At 48.9% G+C, this 20,269-nt stretch overlaps 1 protein-coding gene and 2 pseudogenes across 1 annotated transcript; 2 read left to right on the forward strand and 1 right to left on the reverse strand.

The window, feature by feature from the left end:
- Positions 1-1,699: 1,699 nt before the first annotated feature.
- Positions 1,700-4,172, reverse strand: LOC109738503 (L-type lectin-domain containing receptor kinase IX.1-like; annotated as a pseudogene).
- Positions 4,173-7,268: 3,096 nt separating this feature from the next.
- Positions 7,269-13,471, forward strand: LOC109738502 (L-type lectin-domain containing receptor kinase IX.1-like; annotated as a pseudogene).
- A 577-nt stretch (positions 13,472-14,048) lies between these two features.
- Positions 14,049-19,325, forward strand: LOC109738505 (L-type lectin-domain containing receptor kinase IX.1-like). The gene is made up of 3 exons (XM_020297593.1): positions 14,049-15,373; positions 15,769-16,166; positions 19,072-19,325. Exons 1-3 carry the CDS (start codon positions 14,049-14,051, stop codon positions 19,323-19,325), a joined length of 1,977 nt encoding a protein of 658 aa, XP_020153182.1.
- Positions 19,326-20,269: the final 944 nt, after the last annotated feature.

Genomic DNA, 20,269 nt, shown 5'->3' on the forward strand with positions numbered 1-20,269 from the left:
TTGCATTTGGGCTGCTAACACACATTTATCTGGAGGGACTTAGAGCATCTATAGCCGGATTTTTGCAAATCCGGCGCCTCAAACACCCGCGGACGCGGGCGCGTCCACGTCGGTCAAGACTAAAATTTGACTTCTCACAACCGGGCACACCTCAATTATCATATCTCGAATCCATACAAACTCATGCAACTATGTCGATGCCTTACACACATTGTCCGGCTACTCCATCACTACTAACATGCCATCGGACTATCAAAATTTGGCATGTTTGGCTATGGTGGAGATCATCCACGGCTGCCATTGCCCTTCCCGGCGCCCTTGCCGTCCTTCTCGCGGATGTACCGGTCGAAGACGCAGTAGGGACCGAGCCGAATCTGCTCGTCGCCGGAGCTGCCCTCGCCGTCATTGTCCACCTTCAGTGGCAATCCGGCCATGGCGCGGGCCAGATTTTGCTCTCGGGCAAGGGCACGCGTGTTCCTCCGCTGCCGTTTCTTCACGTTGGGGTCCGGATAACTTCCTCCTCTGCGCCCGCCCGCGCCTCCGCAGCCGCCATTTTCACCGCGATACGAGCCTCGGTGGCCCTTATCCTCTCCTTCCCACAGCGGGCACACCGGTCCCGGTGTGACACATAGTCCGCCCGACCGGTGATGAGGAAGGAGATTTTCCGCGTGCAGGGACCGCGATGATCTAGCCCTAGAGGACCCGAGCACCCATTTCGCCAACGCTATGGAGTTGCGCCGGACAGATCCTGCCGTCGGCCAGGCGCTGTCCTCCCGGGAGCGGCGGAGTGCGGTGCGGACCGCCATTGCCTCCTCCAACCTGCACGGGATGACACCCCAATCGACGGATCCGGACTGGTCAGAGTCAGATCCGCTGCCTGCCATGCCGGAGACGGCTGGAGATAGCCGGAGGTGAGCTTGGGTGGCGGAGGGAGTGGAGTGTGAAGTGGCTAGGGTTTGGTCCGGTGAGCGGATGAGGAGAAATATATATGAGGTAGGATGGGCCAGCGTGGGCCGGGTCCGACGTGGCGAGCGCGCCCGGACGCCTCCATATCCGCCCCATATTTGGGCTTGGATATGAGGGGTGCCCGTCAGCCTGGACGTTTGAGGCCCGTTCGAAGCGCCTGTCTGGGTCGAAATTTCGTGACCGGTCAATGACCGGGCAGCCCGTCCGGCCGTATGTGGCGGGTTTGGGGTGCCCAGCTGTAGATGCTCTTAAACCAACACAAAATCCATTATCAGCTTTCCCTAAGACGTGGTGTCATAGGCGTTGTTCGAGGCAAATAATTTTTATTTGAAACGGAGGTAAAAGAATTACCTTATTTATTAATTCAGAAGAAGAAAATTTCCCACTTAATTTAGGGAAAACCAGGGCAAAGTTTAACCTACGGGATGGAACAAGGTACACTGCTGCACCACAAGCAAGCTGTAAAATGATGGGCAGACCCTCGCAAGACAAAGAAATTGCCGCCACATCTGCAAAGCCTATATCAACTACGGAGAGAAATATCGAACAATGTTAATCCCGTATGTATGTGGTGCCTAGTGAACAGAAAACCGAAATAGCAGAACTGCAAAAACATCAACTAGTCCTGAACGACCATACAACATAGGAAATTGATGGCAGTTTTGGGAGGTAGTGAAGCTTAGTTTATTAGTGTAAGTTGTATATAACAGGCTCTTCGGTAATATAGATTTAGTCATCTGCCACTGCTGGCCCAAGACACGTCGCTGCAAGCAATGACCGATGACGTTGATGCGTTGTTGTAGCCATTTGATACAGTGTTAATCTCTGCTGGGGCCGGCCGCGACAGGGCCGGCAGCGTGACGTCCTCCGACTGCAAGACGTTCATGAGCTGTACGACTGACGGCCGCGCGCCCGGATGCGGGTGAGTGCACCAGAGCCCCACGACTAGCGCGCGGCGCATCTGCCCCTTACAGATGTCGACGTCATTGAGCTGCATGTCTTCCCCCTTAAGCCTCTCATCCACCGCCTCAACTATGGCGCCCTTCTCATAGAGATCCCAGATCCATCTGAGCAGCGGGATGGCTTTGTCAGCCGGTTCTCCTGTCCCCATCTCCGGCCGCCGGACCTCCAACAGAACGATCCCAAAGCTGTAGACGTCGGCTTCGGTGCTTGGCCGGCGTGTGCGGATGAACTCCGGGTCTATATACCCTACGGTGCCCATGACGACCTGCGTCGTCAGTGGCCCGGCTCCATGCTCGACGAGCCTCGCCAGCCCGAAATCCGCCAACTTGGTGTTGCGTGATGAGTCGAGGAGTATGTTGCTGGGCTTGATGTCGCCATGAAGCACACACTGATCCCACTCTATGTGGAGATAGCGCAGTGCAGATCCCAGTCCAAGGATGATCTTGTATCTGTACGTGTGTCATACAATAAGATCTGGTTGATTAACTACCATGCTCCATGCATATTTATCAATGTAGTAGTGATTAAATTGATTGAAAATAATGGTAGTAATGACCCAAAAGGAGGAAGTGATTTCATAATGACTGTGTTTATTCCAATTAATTAAAGTTCTAGGTTTCTTACAAGTCAACCAAAGTTTACATAGAAATATGCTAAGATCTACAACATCAAAAATATATTGTACGGATATACATTTTATACAAAACTTATAGCAAAGGGAGTAGTCACGTACCTCTCTGCCCAAGTAAGCAGGCAACTCGTGTTGTATATGTGCCGGTCCAGGCTGCCTTCCTTACGAGCTCATAGACGAGCAAGAGCCCTTCGCGGCTGTCGGACCAGCCTAGCAAGTGCACAAGGTTCCGGTGCCTCAACCGGCTTATGATCTTCACCTCTGACTCGAACTCCTTCCTCCCCTGCGCAGACGATTCTGCAGAGAGCATCTTGATGGCCACCGGGCGGTCTTGGTCGCTAAGGCCGTCACCCCGGTAGACGTTGCCAAAACCCCCTCGCCCGAGCTTCCCCTCTGCGAAGTCCTTGGTTGCGGCGGCGAGCTCACGGTAGCGGTACCATCTAGGGCCTACCCCTCTCTCGAACTCAGCTTGCTCACGTGCTTCGTCGTCAGAATCATCTAGCTTCTTCCATATGCGTCGCCCGAGGACAGCGGCAGCACAGAGCAACACCAGAAAAGCTGCTACGACAGAAGGTACCAGCACAGGCACCAGTGGTCGACGTCGTGGAATGGTACTGGCAACCACCGTGGCATCATCTAGAGTGGATCTAAACGACCAAGACATCACCTGATGCCGCTCGATGCACGCACCAGTTGATGCAGCGAAGCCGACTGAAACTTGTTGGGGCAGATCCCTCTTCATGTCCACCGAAGTATTTACAATGTACGGCGGTCCGTCGCCGTCAATCTGCAGAAGGGTGACCAGAACACCCGTGAGGTTCTCGTAGCTGATCTCAGCAGTCATGACGACGTCATCGTCGGAGACCAGGCGCTTGCTCACGTTTGCGTAGGCCTTGGAGTTGATGGAGTTCACGTCTATGCCGAGATGGTTGTCGCTATGGTCCCAGGAGTTGAGGAAGGTGTCGAATTCCACGGCGACGACGCGGTCAGCACCAGTGGCATCCAAGTTGTTGTTGTCATTGAAGAGAGCGAGGTTCCCGCCGACGCTATTGGGAGGGAGCCTGGACGGGTAGTGCGCCAGGAAGAAAGCCATACCATCAGCTACACCATCATTAGGCGTACTGCCCGAGCCACAGAGACCACGAAGCTGTCCGTCCGTCTCGTTTTTGAACCTAATCTGGAACGTGAAGTTGGAGAAGCTGGCCACCTCGCCCGTGGTGTTGTCCCAGAGCGTCACCGGGTGCACGTATGATGCCCGGCCGAGGCTGTACAAGTTGTCTCTGATCTCGTTCTTTGTTAGCTCGATCGCACCGGGGCCCATGCGCGTGTCGCGTTCGCACCTGAGCTCCGTGTCGCAGAGGTCGCCGGAGCCGGAGCTATCGGAGAAGTTGAAGCTGAAGGAGAGAGCGGTAGCCAGACCCGCCGGAGGTGCGCTGCTGGTTAACAAGGAGAGCGAGAGTAGCAAAGACAAAGGATGTACACGGAACCAGAGACGGAGAGAAGGTGGTGAGGGCTCATTGTTGTAGGCTTGTAGCTGCCTGCCAATGTTGGTGTCCGACTCGAGACCGAGTAAGTAGCGATGGATTTTATGGACAGTGGTGCAATGGAAATTAATGGTCTTGATTCTTGATTGAAGCAGTCCAAGTCAGTTTATTTGGTAGAGTCGTCCACTGCAGTCCAATCCAAAAAGGATGTTGTCGTACAGGTTCAGCCAAGTTGGCGTTGGACTGTGGTGTGCATGTCCGACTAGGTTTAGGTGTGTGCCGTGTGCGTGTAGATAGATATACAAATGCGGACACCACCATGAAAATTGCTAAAGTTTTCCATGAGTGTCTATTCATGCCATCTTGTTTTTGGGTTTTGACATTCTTCTTCTTGTTTTTTCTAGTTGTTTTGAATTATCTCTGGTTTTAAGGTGCTTGCAACATATGCGAAGTACAAAATACACAACAATGCGTATATCACACATAAAACACACACTGATGTGGGAAGTACACACACATCACATATACACACACAACACAAACAAACACACATTAAAATGAAAAGTACACACATAACACGCGAAATACACAAAGAACAACTTAGACTACATGGGAAACTCATTTCACATGCATAAATAATTGGAACTTATTAATATGGGATCTGATTCGAAGACTCAGCGTGATGTATGTAATTGTGAAAATTGGTTCCTAATTATTCGGATGTTTGGTTGAAAAATATTTTGTTTAGATTTGAATCCTGAAATAAAATTTACAACAATCCAACCATCCCCTGACGGAGAGGAAAAAATCACACGAAAACAACCTGGCGATGACATGTCTTGAGCATGCGTTGCTCCAAGGTGCGATGGGAGGGTAAACCCACGGCACGGTGTACCCTCTAACTAGTAATTTTGCTCTTGATCTATATTGACATCCCTTGTCTGTGTTTCTCATGTTGCATTTGTTATCAATGCATGCTCCATGCATCTATTAACTTATATTAGCTAGTGGTAGAAATAGCACTGGTAAAAGTAAGGAACCCCTTTAGGGCATCTCCAAACATGTTGTATGTGGCATTGTTTGTAAAAGTGTCCATGTCATCAACCAACAAAGTATCAGACAACTACTTCAATGGGTTGTATCTACTTGTCCAATCAGAGGTGAAAGAACAAATGTAATATAAGCTGGCTTTGATCTCTTTCTTTCCTAGCTTGATTGCACGTGTGGCCCGTTCGCACCTGAGCTCTGTGTCGCAAAGTAGAGTTGTCGGCGAGGTTGAAGTTGAAGGAGAGCGCGGTAGCCAAACCTGCAAGAGGTGCGCTGCTGATTAACAACGATAGCAAGTAGAGGAGACAAATGTGGTACACGGAGCCTCAGGATCAGTTGGCAGTTTGGCACCACACACACGCAGGATCGATGTGATATTGTCTCCTACTAGCTTTGATTTTTTTTTTTGGCTTGTACGCTCGTTTCCTACTACTAAACAGCCTGGCTAATTAACATACTATATGTTGGAAAGGAAATGATCTTGACTAGGTTGTTTCCGGTGTCGCGTCAAAAAAAAACTAGTCAAGACATTTCCTTTCCAACCCAAAACAACCTAGTCAAGATCATTTCCTTTCCAACATACTTTTGACTGCTAACTATACTTTTAACCAACCTAGTCAAGCTTTCCAACATACTATACTTTTAACCGACTTTTTCATTTTCTTTTTCATTGCTTTCTAACAATACTCAACCTAGTCAACTACACCCAATACTCAAGCTTTTTTTCTTCTGTTTCTTTCTTTCTTCTTTTTTCTTTCTTTCCTTTTCATTGCTTTGTTTTATTATTCTATTTTCGTTTCTTTTAATTTCTTCCTTTTTCTTTTCCTCTTCTTCATTTATTTTCCTGTATTTGTTTTGCTTTCTTCTCTTTTGAACATGTAAGTAAAGAAGAGGAGTCCCAACAGGAGCCTTCAAACTTTTCTACTAGTTTCATGTTAAAATTTAACATTTTGCAAAGCCTGTTTACTATATTTAAGCCATTAAATACATTTTTAGGCCTTGTGCAAGTAAGGAGTAGGACTCGCATACACAAGGGGGCAATACTCGGTCACAAACATGGAGGGTATTGCCATTTTAAATTGAGAAAATGTAAATGAAGCCATAAAATCGTCCGACTTGGCATGGTGTCATGGACCCTATAGGTTGCGGTAAATTTTTAGAATGTTTCGTAAAAGTTGTCACGCGTACTGCTTACAAAGTGGACTATCTCCGAGGAAGGAACTAGGTTTCGAGAAGGAACGGACCAGGTTTGCATGTGAAGTGACCACTGATTCATCCATTGGCCTTCAAATGTTTTCTACACTCAACATACACTATTATCACTAGTAGAAAAGAGGGCTTTGGTTCAGGCCGGGTCAGCCCATTAGTCCTGGTTCAGTCCAGAACCAGGACCAATGGGGGCACTGGTCCCGGTTCGTGAGGCCAGGGGCCTGCCGGGCCTCGTGGGGGCATTGGTCCCGGTTCGTCTGGCCCCTTTGGTCCCGGTTTGTGGGACGAACCGGGACCAATGGGCCTCGCTCCTGGCCCACCACCATTGGTCCCGGTTGGTGGCTTGAACCGGGACCACAGGCTGCCCTTTAGTCCCAGTTCATGCCACGAACCAGGACCAATGAGGTGCCTATATATACCCCTCGCCCGCGAGCAGAGCACTCCAGTGCTCTGTTTTTCTCTGGCCGGCGAGGGGAGGGCTTTGTGGTGCTCTAGCTCACCTCCTATGCACATGAGGTGTTCGATGAAATGCCCGAGCCACACTAGTTAAGCTTTCTCCTCTTGAAGCTCGACCTCAAAGCTCCATTTTCCTCGAGATTTGTCTAGGTTTAGCGGCCCGTCACGTCCCATTCCCGTCTTCACCGCCGTCGATCGCCCGCGCCGATCTCGTCGCCGGCACCACCGTGGTGAGCCTCTTGTTCTTATCTTCTTTCTGAAAGAAAAAATTCTTACTTTAGATAGATACTTGACTAATTTAAGCCGGGCACTATCGTCTTCCGCCCAGCACCACCAAACGCCACCCGCCCATTAATTCTACGGGGTGAAACCACGTCGCACTTGGGCTATTTAAGCCAGGCACTATCGTCTTCCTCTCCCTCCTCATCCACACCCCATCCTCTGCCTCCTCTGCCCTCCTTCTTCCTTCTTCTCCATCAAACCCGATCGAGCCCTCGAGCCACCCCGCCACCATGCAGTACAAAGGCCCCACCTACCGCTTCCCCCCAACCGTGCCGGAAAGGCTCTACCCGGCCGAAGTGTATGTAGAGAGAACCCTTAGGGTTTGGGCGATCTCGAGGTGGAGGGGCGCAAGGGAGTTAACGGAGTTCTTCCTTGCGGCCGGCTTCCGCCACCTCCCCCGCGGCTCTCCTCGGATGTACCATCTTGAGGAGGTCAACCACAACGGCGTTGTGGTTGGGCTCCTTGCCACGTTCACTAACCCTTTCGATGCTTTCCATCTCCTCGGGCGAGCGTATTGGGTTGGTTGTGAGTTCATAGCTTTCACAACCTACAATATCTTCACTGACTTCAACGGCATCTTCCCTAACAACGGCGTTATGCACACGCTCCCGTACCCCATCAACAACGGGGAGGAGTGAAGGGCGGCGCCCGGAGGAGCGAGGTGGCCCCGGAGGAGGAGGGGAAGAAGAACCCGAAGAACCCGCGTCTGGTGCCCCCCTATCTATCTAGCTTGCTATAGATCTGTCGTATTAGTTTTTTTAAGTTGTAATCGTTATGCTACTATTATTAAGTTTTATTAGTACTTTAAGTTGTAAGGCTATCATGGAGTTGTAAGACTATCGTGGAACTATGGGTTGCAATCGTTATGCTTCTATATAATCGTTATGCTACTATATATATTGTGTGTTTCGTGCTATTATTTGTGGATTGCTATGGGTTGTTTTTGCTTATTATTCGTGTATTGCTATGGGTTGCTACGGACCCGGGTTTCTACACCACAATCACCACACACACCATCTTCAAAATATTGGCCAAACCATGGACATGCAACTAGGAGCCCCATGCAAACCCACTATGGACATGGGTGCAACTAGGAAATGGAAACTAATTTACTTCGGGCACTTCATGCAAGCATCAACTCATTTAGTTCATGGAACCGTAGACATGCATAAAAACAATTAACATTTAGTTTTAGTGCATCAAAAGATGATCCATCACAAAATTTAGTGCAAGAAAAAGGCCAAAATAAAAACAAGTAACATTTTATTGGGCCCCATTTTATTTGCCAAAGTTAGAGGTGGGCTGGTGCCCCTACGCGGGTGGGCTGGTCACGGCCCAACATCTATTCGGCAGCCCAATTTTGTTTTTTACTAGAAACTGAATTTGGGTGTGTACTGTGTTAACTGAAGAACAAAAACAGAGAAAACAGAGCATGCATGAACACTGAATAATTTGTGTTCCAAATTGCTGCTTCAATTCAGATACATAACTTGGCATGGCGCACAGATCACATCCTCTACCCTGACAGGCCTAAATGCCCATTCTAATGACGGATGAACAACAAATAAAACAAAAACAGAGCAATGATACAACAATAGAACCCCCCTGCCATGATATTTGCTTGCTTCTGCAAATCGATCATCTGCATTAGATGTTTCTTAATCTTCTTCAGTTCCTCGGTCAGTTCGGACTCCGCATGCAGTTCAGCATTGCGCGCATACATCGCCATCGGCACGACTCTGCCCGCCCCTCCACCCGAGCTCCCCGTATTCTCCACAGCAATCGGCGGCACCCCGCCCAAATTGAGCTCCCAGGTTGCGGCCACGCTCGAATCAACGTAGCCCTCAAACTGAATCCTATCAACATATTCATCAATCCACTTGAAATGGTAACATTTCTTCAAGATCTGAAAAGAACAACATGAACCCTAAATCCCAAATTCGAGGAGAAAAAATAAAATATGGAGAAATCAGAGCAAAAGACAGCGAAAGAACGGGCTAAGAACTGAGATTTAACCTTGCCATCCCTTCCTGCCATTGGTTTGCTCAAGCATTTCACAAATTCCCGCCCAAGATTGCCATTGTCATCCCTCTTAGCGACCAACCGTTTAAGAGGGTCCGAGCGTGGGCAGTCAGGGCACCTTGTGAGCAGCACTGGTCCATACTGTCGCCATTTTGAGTGCGTGGCGGAGGAGGTAGACATTTGCGCTAGGTCGCCGGAGAAGAGAAAGATTGGGGAAAGGGGATGAATGGGCGGCGGCGGGCGGACGGGCACGGGCGCTTGTCTCTTCTAGCTGCGAGGAGGTGGGTCCCGCGAATAGACAAGTGGTGGGTCCCGCGCTTACGTGGATAAGTGGTGAGTCCAGCCCCCAACAGCTAACGAGGGCATCAGTTGAGTTTAACAGCCATGTCGTGCGTGGGCTATTTACCTGCTCAAAATTGTCGCACCACAGCCATTCGCTCGAACAACGTCGCACTCTTGCCAATTCACCTCAAATGTGTCGCACAGGAGCTATTGGCCCCTAACACACGATGGACGATTCTACCAACTAAACTAAGACTTGACTGCTTTTTTTACTTGACGCGATGCCGAAGACAGGCTAGTCAAGATTATTTCCAAGCAGTAGCGCACCTCTGGGTCTGGCTTTGGCTACCGCACTCTCCTTCAGCTGCAACTTCTCCAGCTGTGGCGACCTCTGCGACACGGAGCTCAGGTGCGAGCACGACACGCACATGGGCTCCGGCAGCGTGATCGATCTGACAAAGAATGACGTCAAAGCCAACTTCTTCAGCGTCGGTCGGGCGTCGTACCCACGGCCGGTGCCGCTCTGGGATGACACCACCGGCGAGGTGGCCAGCTTCTCCTCCAACTTCACGTTCCAGATCAGGCCCAAAGCCGAGACGGACCAAGGTCTCCGTCTATGTAACATAAGCCTTCCTGCCGGCGACGGCATGGCCGACTGCATGGCTTTCTTCCTGGCACATTACCCATCGAGGCTCCCTCCCAAGTCCCAACGGCTACGGCGAGAACCTCGCCCTCTTCAACGACAACAACCGCCTCAATGCCACGGGCGATGACCGCATCGTCGCCGTGGAGTTCGACACCTACGAACCTACCTCAGCCCCTGGGACCACAGCGACAACCATATTGGCATAGACGTCAACTCCATCGACTCCGGGGCCTACACGAACGTGACAAAGCGCCTTGTCTCCAACGACGCCACCATGACAGCCGAAATCAGCTACGACAACCGCATGGGTGTCCTGGTCGCCCGTCTCCAAATCGACGGCGACGAGCACGAGCCGCCATATAGCGTGAACGCGTCGGTGAACATGAAGAAGGACCTGCCCCAGGAAGTCGCTGTTGGCTTTGTGGCAGCAACTGGCTTCTGCAGCGAGCTACACCAGGTGTTGTCTTGGTCATTTAGCTCCACTCTTGATGATGCCATGGTGGTAACCAGTGCCAATACGAGCCGGAAACGACTAATGCCTGTGCTAGTGCCTTCCATGGCAGTAGCTTTTCTCGTGTTGGTCTGTGCCGCCGCTGCTGTCATAGTCTGTTGGCGACGCAAATGGAAGAGGCTAGATGCTTCCGACGACGAAAACCGTGAGCAAGCTGAGTTTGAGAGAGGGGTAGGCCCTAGACGGTACCGCTACCGTGAGCTCGCGGCCGCCAACAAGGATTGTGCGGAGGTGGGGAAGCTCGGGCGAGGGGCTTCGGCAACGTCTACCGGGGTGGCAGCCTCAGTGACCAAGACAACCCGGTGGCCATCAAGATGTTGTCTGCGGAATCGTCTGCGCAGGGAAGGAAAGAGTTCGAGGCGGAGGTGAAGATCATAAGCCGGTTGAGGCACCGGAACCTTACGCACTTGCTAGGCTGGTCCGACAGCCGCAAAGGGCTCCTGCTTGTCTATGAGCTTGTGCCTGAAGGCAGCCTCGACCGACACATTTACAGCACTGGCCGTCTGCTCACTTGGCCAGACAGGTACCACATGACTACTCCCTCGGTCATTAATTCTCTATATATATGTATATAAGAGAGTGAGTCCAGTACTTCTAATTATGAGAATCCTCTACCATGGAACATGCACGCTTTCACATCAGCAAATTTGTTGTAGCCCTTATATTTACTAGTTAGATCCACTAGCATTCGTCTGATACAAGCATGAGAATCCTCTATCATGCAACATGCATGAGTGGATTCTAAGTGGATTTTAAATCACATTAAATTTAATTGTGAAACAACTCATTACCTATTCTTCCTACCCATGCAATCATGCCACATCAGCATGCCATGCATGTAAGTTATAAGTAACATTTCTTACATAAGCATATAAACGAAACACCGCCAGATCACCAGTTAATGCATGTAAGTCATTGGTTAATGTTTTGTGCTCTCACTACCTGTTTTCCCCAGCCATACAACCATGTCACACCACCAAGCCATGCATTACACATTATACTTTTGTATATATCCATGCAGTGTTGCCATGCCACATTAAATTCTTTTTTGCACAGAGTTTTGTGCTCTCATGGACATGGTCTATATGTTGGGTGCTTGGAGTATACCTATATAGTTGATCTTTCACATTTTTATAAATGACACTTTTAATTGCAATCTATTTGTTTTCTCTTTTATAAATGCTTTTGCTATATGATTCATATTTCATAATTTTTTAAAGTGTATACAAAAAAATACTCATACATTCTAATTCCATTAGTAATAGTTGTTTATGTAGCACCAAATAATGCATTTTTCTTAATAACATTACCGCAGCAATGCGTAGAGTATCATCGTTAATTGAAATTTTAGGTTGGGAAAGTTGTAGCTGAGCAGTGGTGTAGCTAACCATATATAGTTGTTTATTTAGGACCTAATAATGCACTTCTCTTAACAACATTACTGCTACAACGCGTGGGGTATCATCTAGTTAACTGAAATTTTAGGTTGAGAAAGTTGTAGCTGAGCAGTGTTGTAGCTAGACCATCTATCTAGACCATCCGTTTCTGCATCAAGATCTGTGCATACAAACTTCCCTTTTTTGTTTCGCTCAAGTAAGAAAACATTTGAACTTGAAACTTTGCAGGTCTGAAGAAATTGAAATATATAAAATGATAAAACTCATTCAAAATTGGAAATTTGAAAAAAAAATGTTGCACGAGAAACAACATAAACATTTTATTCACATAGTGGTACTTGTGTGGAGCTGACATGCAAAGATCTAAGGTCAAATGTTCTCTTGTTTGGAAGAAACAAAAGAAAATTATATGTAAGGAAAACAAGGATCTTGATGCAAAGTTAGATGGCCTAGATAGATGGTATAGCTACACCATTGCTCAGAAAATCCACACTCTTTTACGTTTGTTCTAAATCAAACTTATTTGAATCTGAACGAAGTCTATAGAAAAATATTTTTACATGTACAACATCAAATTTGTTTTATTACTCTTTAAGAAATGCATTTCCGTGCTATATATGTTTGATGTTGTAGATGTCAACACATTTTTCTATAAATTTAGTTTGACTTAGAAGAAACCTAAACTTCAGTTAACTTGAATGAAAAAAACCATCATGAAATTATTCCTTCCTTTTTTATCATTCCCGTTATTTTAAATATAATTAATCATTAGTAGCTCGTGGATCGATTAAATATGTATGATAACTAGTTAACCTGGTCTTGTTAAATATAATTAATCATTAGTAGCTCGTGGATCGATTAAATATGTATGATAACCACGTTCAGATACAAGATCATCCTTGCCTTGGGATCTGCAGTACGCTATCTCCACATGGAGTGGGATCAATGTGTACTTCATGACGATATCAAGCCGAGCAACATACTCCTCGACTCATCACACAACACCAAGCTGGCGGATTTTGGGCTGGCGAGGCTCATGGAGCATGGAGCCGGGCCACGGACGATGCAAGTAGTCTTGGGAACCGCGGGTTACATAGAACCGGAGTTCATCCGCACGCGTCGGCCGAGCACCAAAGGCAGTGTCTATAGCTTTGGAATTGTCCTGCTGGAGGTCGTCTCTGGCGAGCGGCCGAACATGGGGTCGGAAGAACCGGCAGACAAAGCCATCCCGCTACTCTGGTGGATCTAGGACCTATACGAGAAGGGTGCCATCATTAAAGTGGTTGATGAGAGGCTAAAGCAGGGAGATTCGCAGCAACTCGACAATGAAGACCACTATAAGTCACAGATGCACCACGCACGGTCGTGGGGCTCTGGTGCACGCACCCTCACCTGGGCAAGTGGCCACCCGTCGTGCAGCTCATGATCGTCTTGCAGTCAGAGGATGTCACATTGCCAGCCCTAACACGGCCGTCCCCAGCTGACATTGCCCCTGGATCAAATGGTTACAACAACACGCTGACGTCGTTGGCCAATGCTTGCAGCGACGTGTCTTGGGCCATTAGTGGCAGATGACTACATGACCTCAATACCAATCTGACATCAGATCAGGATTAGCCCTGAAGCGAATGGTCATTGCCTTTTTGACAAGTAAGAGTGTCGAATCCAACAAAGAGTCGAATGGATTGATTGATGGAAACAAGTAAGTAATCATATAAAAGCGGCAATAAACCAAGACGGAGGTAGTAGTAATATAGACTAATAACATATGCATATTATTAATATAAGTTAATCCCACTGTGGGTAGTCTTATTAACCGTGCTCTTTAACACCAGCGCCTAAAGCTGACGTACTTGCACATGTAGGAACCGACGCAATATATGCCGGCCCTAGCGCATAGAAAACTCAAAGCTAGGGCTAGGAGCGCCTAGGAGACATATAACATCGATCCTACCCCTACGTGCTGGCAACTGGGCCACAAGCTGGCCAGGCGGAGCTGCTGCCACCAAAACCGAAGTCGACAAATCTCTCCTTGTGTGTGTATATATATACTGGCAGATCTGTCTAGTATTGTAGATATCCCTCTCGCGTCCCTACTCGCCGAGCAGCAGCAATAGCAGCTGCACTAATGAGCCCTCACCACCTTCTCTTCATGTCAGTGCGCATCACCATTTGCCTCTGCTACTCGCTCGGTCTGGCTACCGCGCTCTCCTTCAGCTTCAACTTCTCCAGCCCTGGCTCCGGCGACCTCTGCAACACGGAGCTCAGGTGCGAACGTGACACGAGCATCGGCTCCGGTGCCAGCGACCTAACAAAGAACGACATCCAAGCCAACGTCTTCAGCGTCGGCCGGGCGTCATACGCGCAACCGGTGCCGCTCTGGGACGACGCCACCGGCGAGGCGGCCAGCTTCTCCTCCAACTTCACGTTCCATATCAGGCCTAAAAACGACCGGCCCGACAATTTTGGTCTATGTAACAACCTCAGTGCCGACGGTGCTGACGGTATGTCTTTCTTCCTGGTGCCCTACCCGTCGAGGCTCCCGCCCAACAGCTGGGGCGCGCACCTCGCTCTCTTCAATGACAGCAACCGTCTCAACGCCACTGGCGACGACCGCGTCGTCGCCGTGGAGTTCGACACCTTCCTCAACGACTGGGACCACAGTGACAACCACATCGGCATAGACATCAACTCCATCAACTCCACGGCCTACGCAAACATGACCAAGCGCATGGTCTCGGATGACGCCATCATGACTGCCCAGATCAGCTACGGCAATCGCACGGGCGTTCTGGTTGCCATTCTCCAGATAGAAGGGGACGGGCTACCGTACAACGTAAACACGGCGGTGAACATGAAGAGGGACCTGCCCCAGCAAGTTTCAATCGGCTTCGCCGCATCAACGGGTGTCTGCGCCGAGCTGCATCAGGTGTTGTCTTGGTCATTTAGCTCCACTCTAGATGATGCCACTGTGGCTATCAACACCATTCCACGGCAACGCCGACCACTGGTGCATGTGCTAGTGCCATCAGCAGCAGCAGCTTTTCTTGTGCTGCTCTGTGGTGCCGCCGCCGTCATAGTTCGTCAGCGATGCAAACGTAAGCAAGCTGAGTTCGAGAAAGGGGTAGGACCTAGACGGTACCGCTGCTGTGAGCTCGCAGCAGCCACAAATGACTTCGTGGAGCAGGGGAAGCTTGGGCAAGGGGGCTTCGGTTGCGTCTACCAGGGCAGCGGCCTTAGCGACCATGACAGCCCGGTGGCCATCAAGATGCTCTCCATGGAATCATCTGCGCAGGGGAGGAAAGAGTTCGAGGCGGAGGTGAAGATTATAAGCCGGCTCAGGCACGGGAACCTTGTGCACTTGCTAGGCTGGTCCGACAGCGGCAAGGGGCTCCTGCTCGTCTATGAGCTCATGCCGGAAGGCAGCCTCCACCAACACATTTACAGCAAGAAACGTGTGCTCACTTGGCCAGAAAGGTACGTGACAACTCCCTCTGTTGTTGTAAACAAATTGAAATTTTAGATTCGTTCTAAGTCAAACTTCTTTGAATCTGATCAAAGTCTATAGATGAATATTCCAACATTTACAACATCAAATTAGACTTTATTAGATTTTTTATAAAATGCATTTCTATACTATATAGTATGTTTGATGTTTTAGACCTCATCACATTTTTCTATAAACTTGGCTTGACTTAGAAAGAAAAATCTGGAACTTCAGTTAACTTGGAATCACGAAACGATTACCTCCTTTTAGATCATTTCCATTATTATAAATAAATTTAAGCATTAGTAGATTGAGCAACTCAACCTGTAAATATGCATGGTAGTAATTTTATTAACACGGCCTTGTTAAACGAACACACATACAGATACAAGATCATCCTTGGCCTGGGATCTGCACTACGCTATCTCCACACAGAGTTCGATCAATGTGTGCTGCATGGTGACATAAAACCCGACAACATACTCCTCGACTCATCATTGAGCACCAAGCTGGCAGATTTTGGGCTGGCAAGGCTCGTGGATCATGGAGCCGGGCCACAGACGACGAAGATCATCAAGGGCACCCCATGGTACATAGACCCAGAGTTTATTCACTTACACCATCGCACCCCCGAAGCGGACATCTACAGCTTCGGTGTCGTTCTGTTGGAGGTCGTGTCCGGCAAGCACCCGGGAATGGGGAAGAAAGAACGGGTCAATGACGACCCACTGCTCATCTGTGTCTGGGACCTGTACGAGAAGGGTACCATCCTTAAAGGGAAACGTTTGGAGACGGTGCGCCGGCCAAAGCTTTCGGCCGGTCGCCCGCTACCTCCACTACTAGGAAAAGGCCTACTAGTGGCGCATCAGTTTTGCCTACTAATGGCGCACTACTGGTGCGCCACTAGTACCACGCCACTAGTATTTTTTACTAATGGCGCATCAGTGGTGCGCCATTAGTATCTGGTATACTAATGGCGCACGTAGGCCACGGTGCGCCATTAGTATAGGCCACTGGTGCGCCATTAGTATAGGCCACGGTGCGCCAGTAGTATTTTTGAATTTTGAAGGCGGGAAAATAGTAGTGGCGCACCGTCTAACCCCCACCGTGCGCCATTGCTATTTTTGAATTTGAATTTGGATCTGGATCGCGATTTTTTCCCCATTTTTTGCTCTTTTTTTGCTCGTTTTTTTGCACGATATTATTTCAAATTTTGTTCCTGTTTTTGGATCTTGTACGTTCTTTTGCCGTGTTCTTTTCTCGGAGAGGAGTTCGCCGGAGAGGAGGAGGAGGAGGTCACCGGAGAGGCGCTCGCCTACATCGCCGGAGAGGAGGAGGAGGTCGCCGGAGAGGAGTTCACCGGAGTATCGGAGAGGAGGAAAGAGAAACCATGAGGGGATGGGAGGAGAGGAGGGAGGAGAAACCGTGAGGGGAGGGGAGGGGAGGAGAGGAGGGAGGAGGAGGTCAGCGGAGAGGAGGAGGGTAGTATGGTGGAGGAGAGAAGGGAAGATGGAGTGGAGGAGAGGAGAAGATGGAGTGGAGGAGAGGTGGAGTGGAGGAGAAGAATGAAGAGGTAAGGAGGAGAGGACCACGCCCAGCCATATATACGGCATAGTAATGGCGCACCGTGGGCAGGTGCGCCATTACTAACTTTTTTTATTTTTTTTGATTTATTTTAAATTTTGAAGGCGGGAAGATACTAATGACGCACCATGGGCAGGTGCGCCATTAGTAACTTTTTTTTAAATTTTTTTGACTTATCTTGAATTTTGAAGGCGGGAAGATAGTAATGGCGCACCATGGGCAGGTGCGCCATTAGTAAGTTTGAATTTTTTTGAATTTTTTTGCCTCTCCAGATCTTAAAAGCCCCATATCTTTTATTCTGTTAGGTTTTTGAGAATTCGGATGTAACTTTTCGAGTAGATGATTTTTCATATAAATTTTTTTCCATCCGTGTTCGTATGCAAAAGTTATGCCCATTTTTACAAATTCTCGAGAGATTTTGCAAAAAAGTCGAAAATTCATGTTTGTAAATTTTGCTAACAACTAGACCACATATCACATGGGAAACTTATTTTCTTTTATTTTTTTGACATTTCCATCATTTTTTTATTTTTTTTAAACTGAAAAGGCGGTCCGGGGGTGCATTCGGTGGAAGTGGTGGCCAAGTTACTAATGGCGCACCGTGGGATGGTGCGCCATTACTAGTTAAACTAGTAATGGCGCACCAACACATGGTGCACCATTAGTGTTTAGTAATGGCGCACCACATGTACAGTGCGCCATTAGTGTCCATATTGGCTATAGCTGTTTTTGTAGTAGTGCTCGTGCTCCTGTGTCGATGAGATCTGCGCCGAACGACCCTATCTGCTGCAACCCAATCTCGCAGGCGAGGCTGCCGTCCACCCCCGCATCGCGCCCCTACCCCGCTGCAGCCCAATCTCGCCGGCAAGGCCGCCGTCTACCCCCCGCATCGACCCTCTACCCGTGGCAGCCCAATCTCGCCGGCGAGGCCGCCCGTCCACTGCACGGCCGGCGATTTCCCCACGCGCACGACACGTCCACCCCCTACCTACAGTCTTCACGCACGCGCATCGTCGGCGGTGAAGCGCTCCCTCGCCGGCCGCCATGGCTGCCTGCAGCCATGCCCGGATCCTCCCGCGTATACAAGTGTTGCAACCGTCACCTAGAAAAGCTTCAAAAGCCGTTGAAAAAAGCTTCAACCATAGACATAGAAAGCTTCAATGGCACTGCACAACAAGGGAAAGCTGCAACCGTTGTTGGATTTTGCTAGTACCGGCAAAGCTTTTTGCTACATCCATCAGGCAGAGCTACGACCTCGCGAGGACGACAATGATTTTTTTTGCTGCAACCTTAGCAGGCTTTTGCTACTACCGTTGGAGGTTTTTGCTACATCCAGTAGATAAAAATGCTTCAACCAGACAACGAATACAGGAAAAGTTACAACCGTTTTGACAAAAAGTTTCAACCCGCAGATGAAAAAGCTTCAAACAGAGATTGAGAAAATCCTCCTCGACGACGACCATGGCGTCTCTCTGTGTTTTTGTTGCAACCGCAGAGTAAAAAGCTGCAACCTTTTGTGAAAAAAGCTTCAAGCTCAGGTGAAAAAAGCTTCAATGGGCACGGTGGAAAGCTTCAATCCGCGAGAAAAGCTTCAACAGGCATAGAGAAAAGCTTCAACCGATGAGATAAAAAGCTTCAACCTGACTCGCCAATGGCAGCGAGCAGCGACGTTGAGAGCTGCGTCGGTGACACGACAGTGCAGCGACGATGGCGGCTGCTAGGTGCTACGACGACAAGGGGTGGCGGTGTGCTTCAAGACGGCGCCATTTTTTGCTACGAGGGGGCTATGGGCTTTCTGCTGGACCGGGGGGCGAGTATGGATGCTGCGACGGGGACGGGGACGGCGGCCGGCGGCGACGGGGACGGAGAACGCATCCAGCAGCGTGGGACTAGGGGGGGGAGGTCCAGATGAGGGGGCTAGTCGCCGGCGACAGAGAGCGGCTCGGGTGAGCACGCGGTGAAGAAGAAGGGGAGAAGTCAACGCAGGGAAAGGGGGCTCGAGGAACAGATCTGACGGCTCGAGCTCGCGGATCGGACAGTTGAGCCTTGACCGGCCCAACGATTGGGCCGGTGCGCCGGCGCAGATCACTGCCCATCCTTAAAGCGGTGGATAAAAGGCTACATGTGGACAACCAGCAGCTCGATCACACCTGTAAGTGGCAGATGCATCATGCGCTGGTCGTCGGGCTCTGGTGCACGCACCCACGCCTAGAGGCGCGACCGTCCATTGTGGAGCTCATGAACATCTTGCAGTCAAAGAACGTCACGCTGCCGGCCTTGTCGTGGCCAGCCCCGGCCAACGTTACCACTGGATCACATGGGTATAACACCGCATCAACCTCATTGGCCAATGCTTGAAGCGACGTGTCTTGGGCTAGCAGTGGCAGATGACCAAATCTACTTTGCCGGAGACTAGAAGGGACTCGTGCGCTTTGCTGCGCCGAGAATATAAATGTGTTTTGCAGTGATTTGTGGTAGTTGTATAATGAACCATGTCACTGAGTAGTATTTTTGGGTGGGCGTGTGATAACCAATAACAAGAACACCTTCTAGTGGCAAAGCAACAAAAGAAAAGAATTGCATCATCAGGATGGAGTTGCATATCTTATTCATAACTTGGAACAAATAACGATGATGTGAACACAAACATCACTGACATGGTCAACATACCATAATTCCCATTCAGGACTTCAGGTAGATACATACAACACTTTAGAAATTAAACATAATCAACATAAAACAAGGTTGCTTTCCTCTTTGCCCGTCTCTTAAAGATGACTTTGATGCCGTTCATCAATTGTTTCATCTACAACGGTCTTGTGCCCCAGGCATTTCATGACGGCTTTGAAAAATATAATTCTCCTTTACAACCTTCTGAACCTCCAATTCTCCCATGCACTTCCATACATAAATCAAATATTTTTGTCAGTTCGAACCAATAATAATAAACATCGAAGAAAGGACAACTAAGAGGAGCCCTCACATTCTTTCGTACACCAAAGCAAATCAATTCGCACAGCTTTAAATCAGTAATATATGATCTTGTCATCCAAGCCAAAACATAAATAAACTTAATAATGTGAGTACACAAGCTGCTTTATATTTGGATTGCAAATATTCCCATCTCACTAAGTAACCATGGGAATTTTCAGTAATAAAAGGCAGCATACATGCAAACAGTTGTGCAATTCAAATCAGGAAACTAAAGTTCACATATGAACTATCATTACCTTGAAACTACCAGCCCAAAGGGAATGTGAAGAGACAATTACACCCTTTCATATTTCTTGTACAAATTATCA

This window comes from Aegilops tauschii, chromosome 3 (genome assembly GCF_002575655.3).
Source record: "Aegilops tauschii subsp. strangulata cultivar AL8/78 chromosome 3, Aet v6.0, whole genome shotgun sequence".
In the NCBI taxonomy this organism is placed as follows: domain Eukaryota; kingdom Viridiplantae; phylum Streptophyta; class Magnoliopsida; order Poales; family Poaceae; genus Aegilops; species Aegilops tauschii.

Excerpts from the sequence above, each read along its gene's own strand:
- LOC109738505 (XM_020297593.1), top strand. The coding sequence starts at position 14,049 with ATGTCAGTGCGCATCACCATTTGCCTCTGCTACTCGCTCGGTCTGGCT. Across the intron at positions 15,374-15,768 it reads GTGCTCACTTGGCCAGAAAG|ATACAAGATCATCCTTGGCC; the intron begins GTACGTGACAAC and ends ACACACATACAG. Across the intron at positions 16,167-19,071 it reads TACCATCCTTAAAGGGAAAC|CGGTGGATAAAAGGCTACAT; the intron begins GTTTGGAGACGG and ends CCATCCTTAAAG.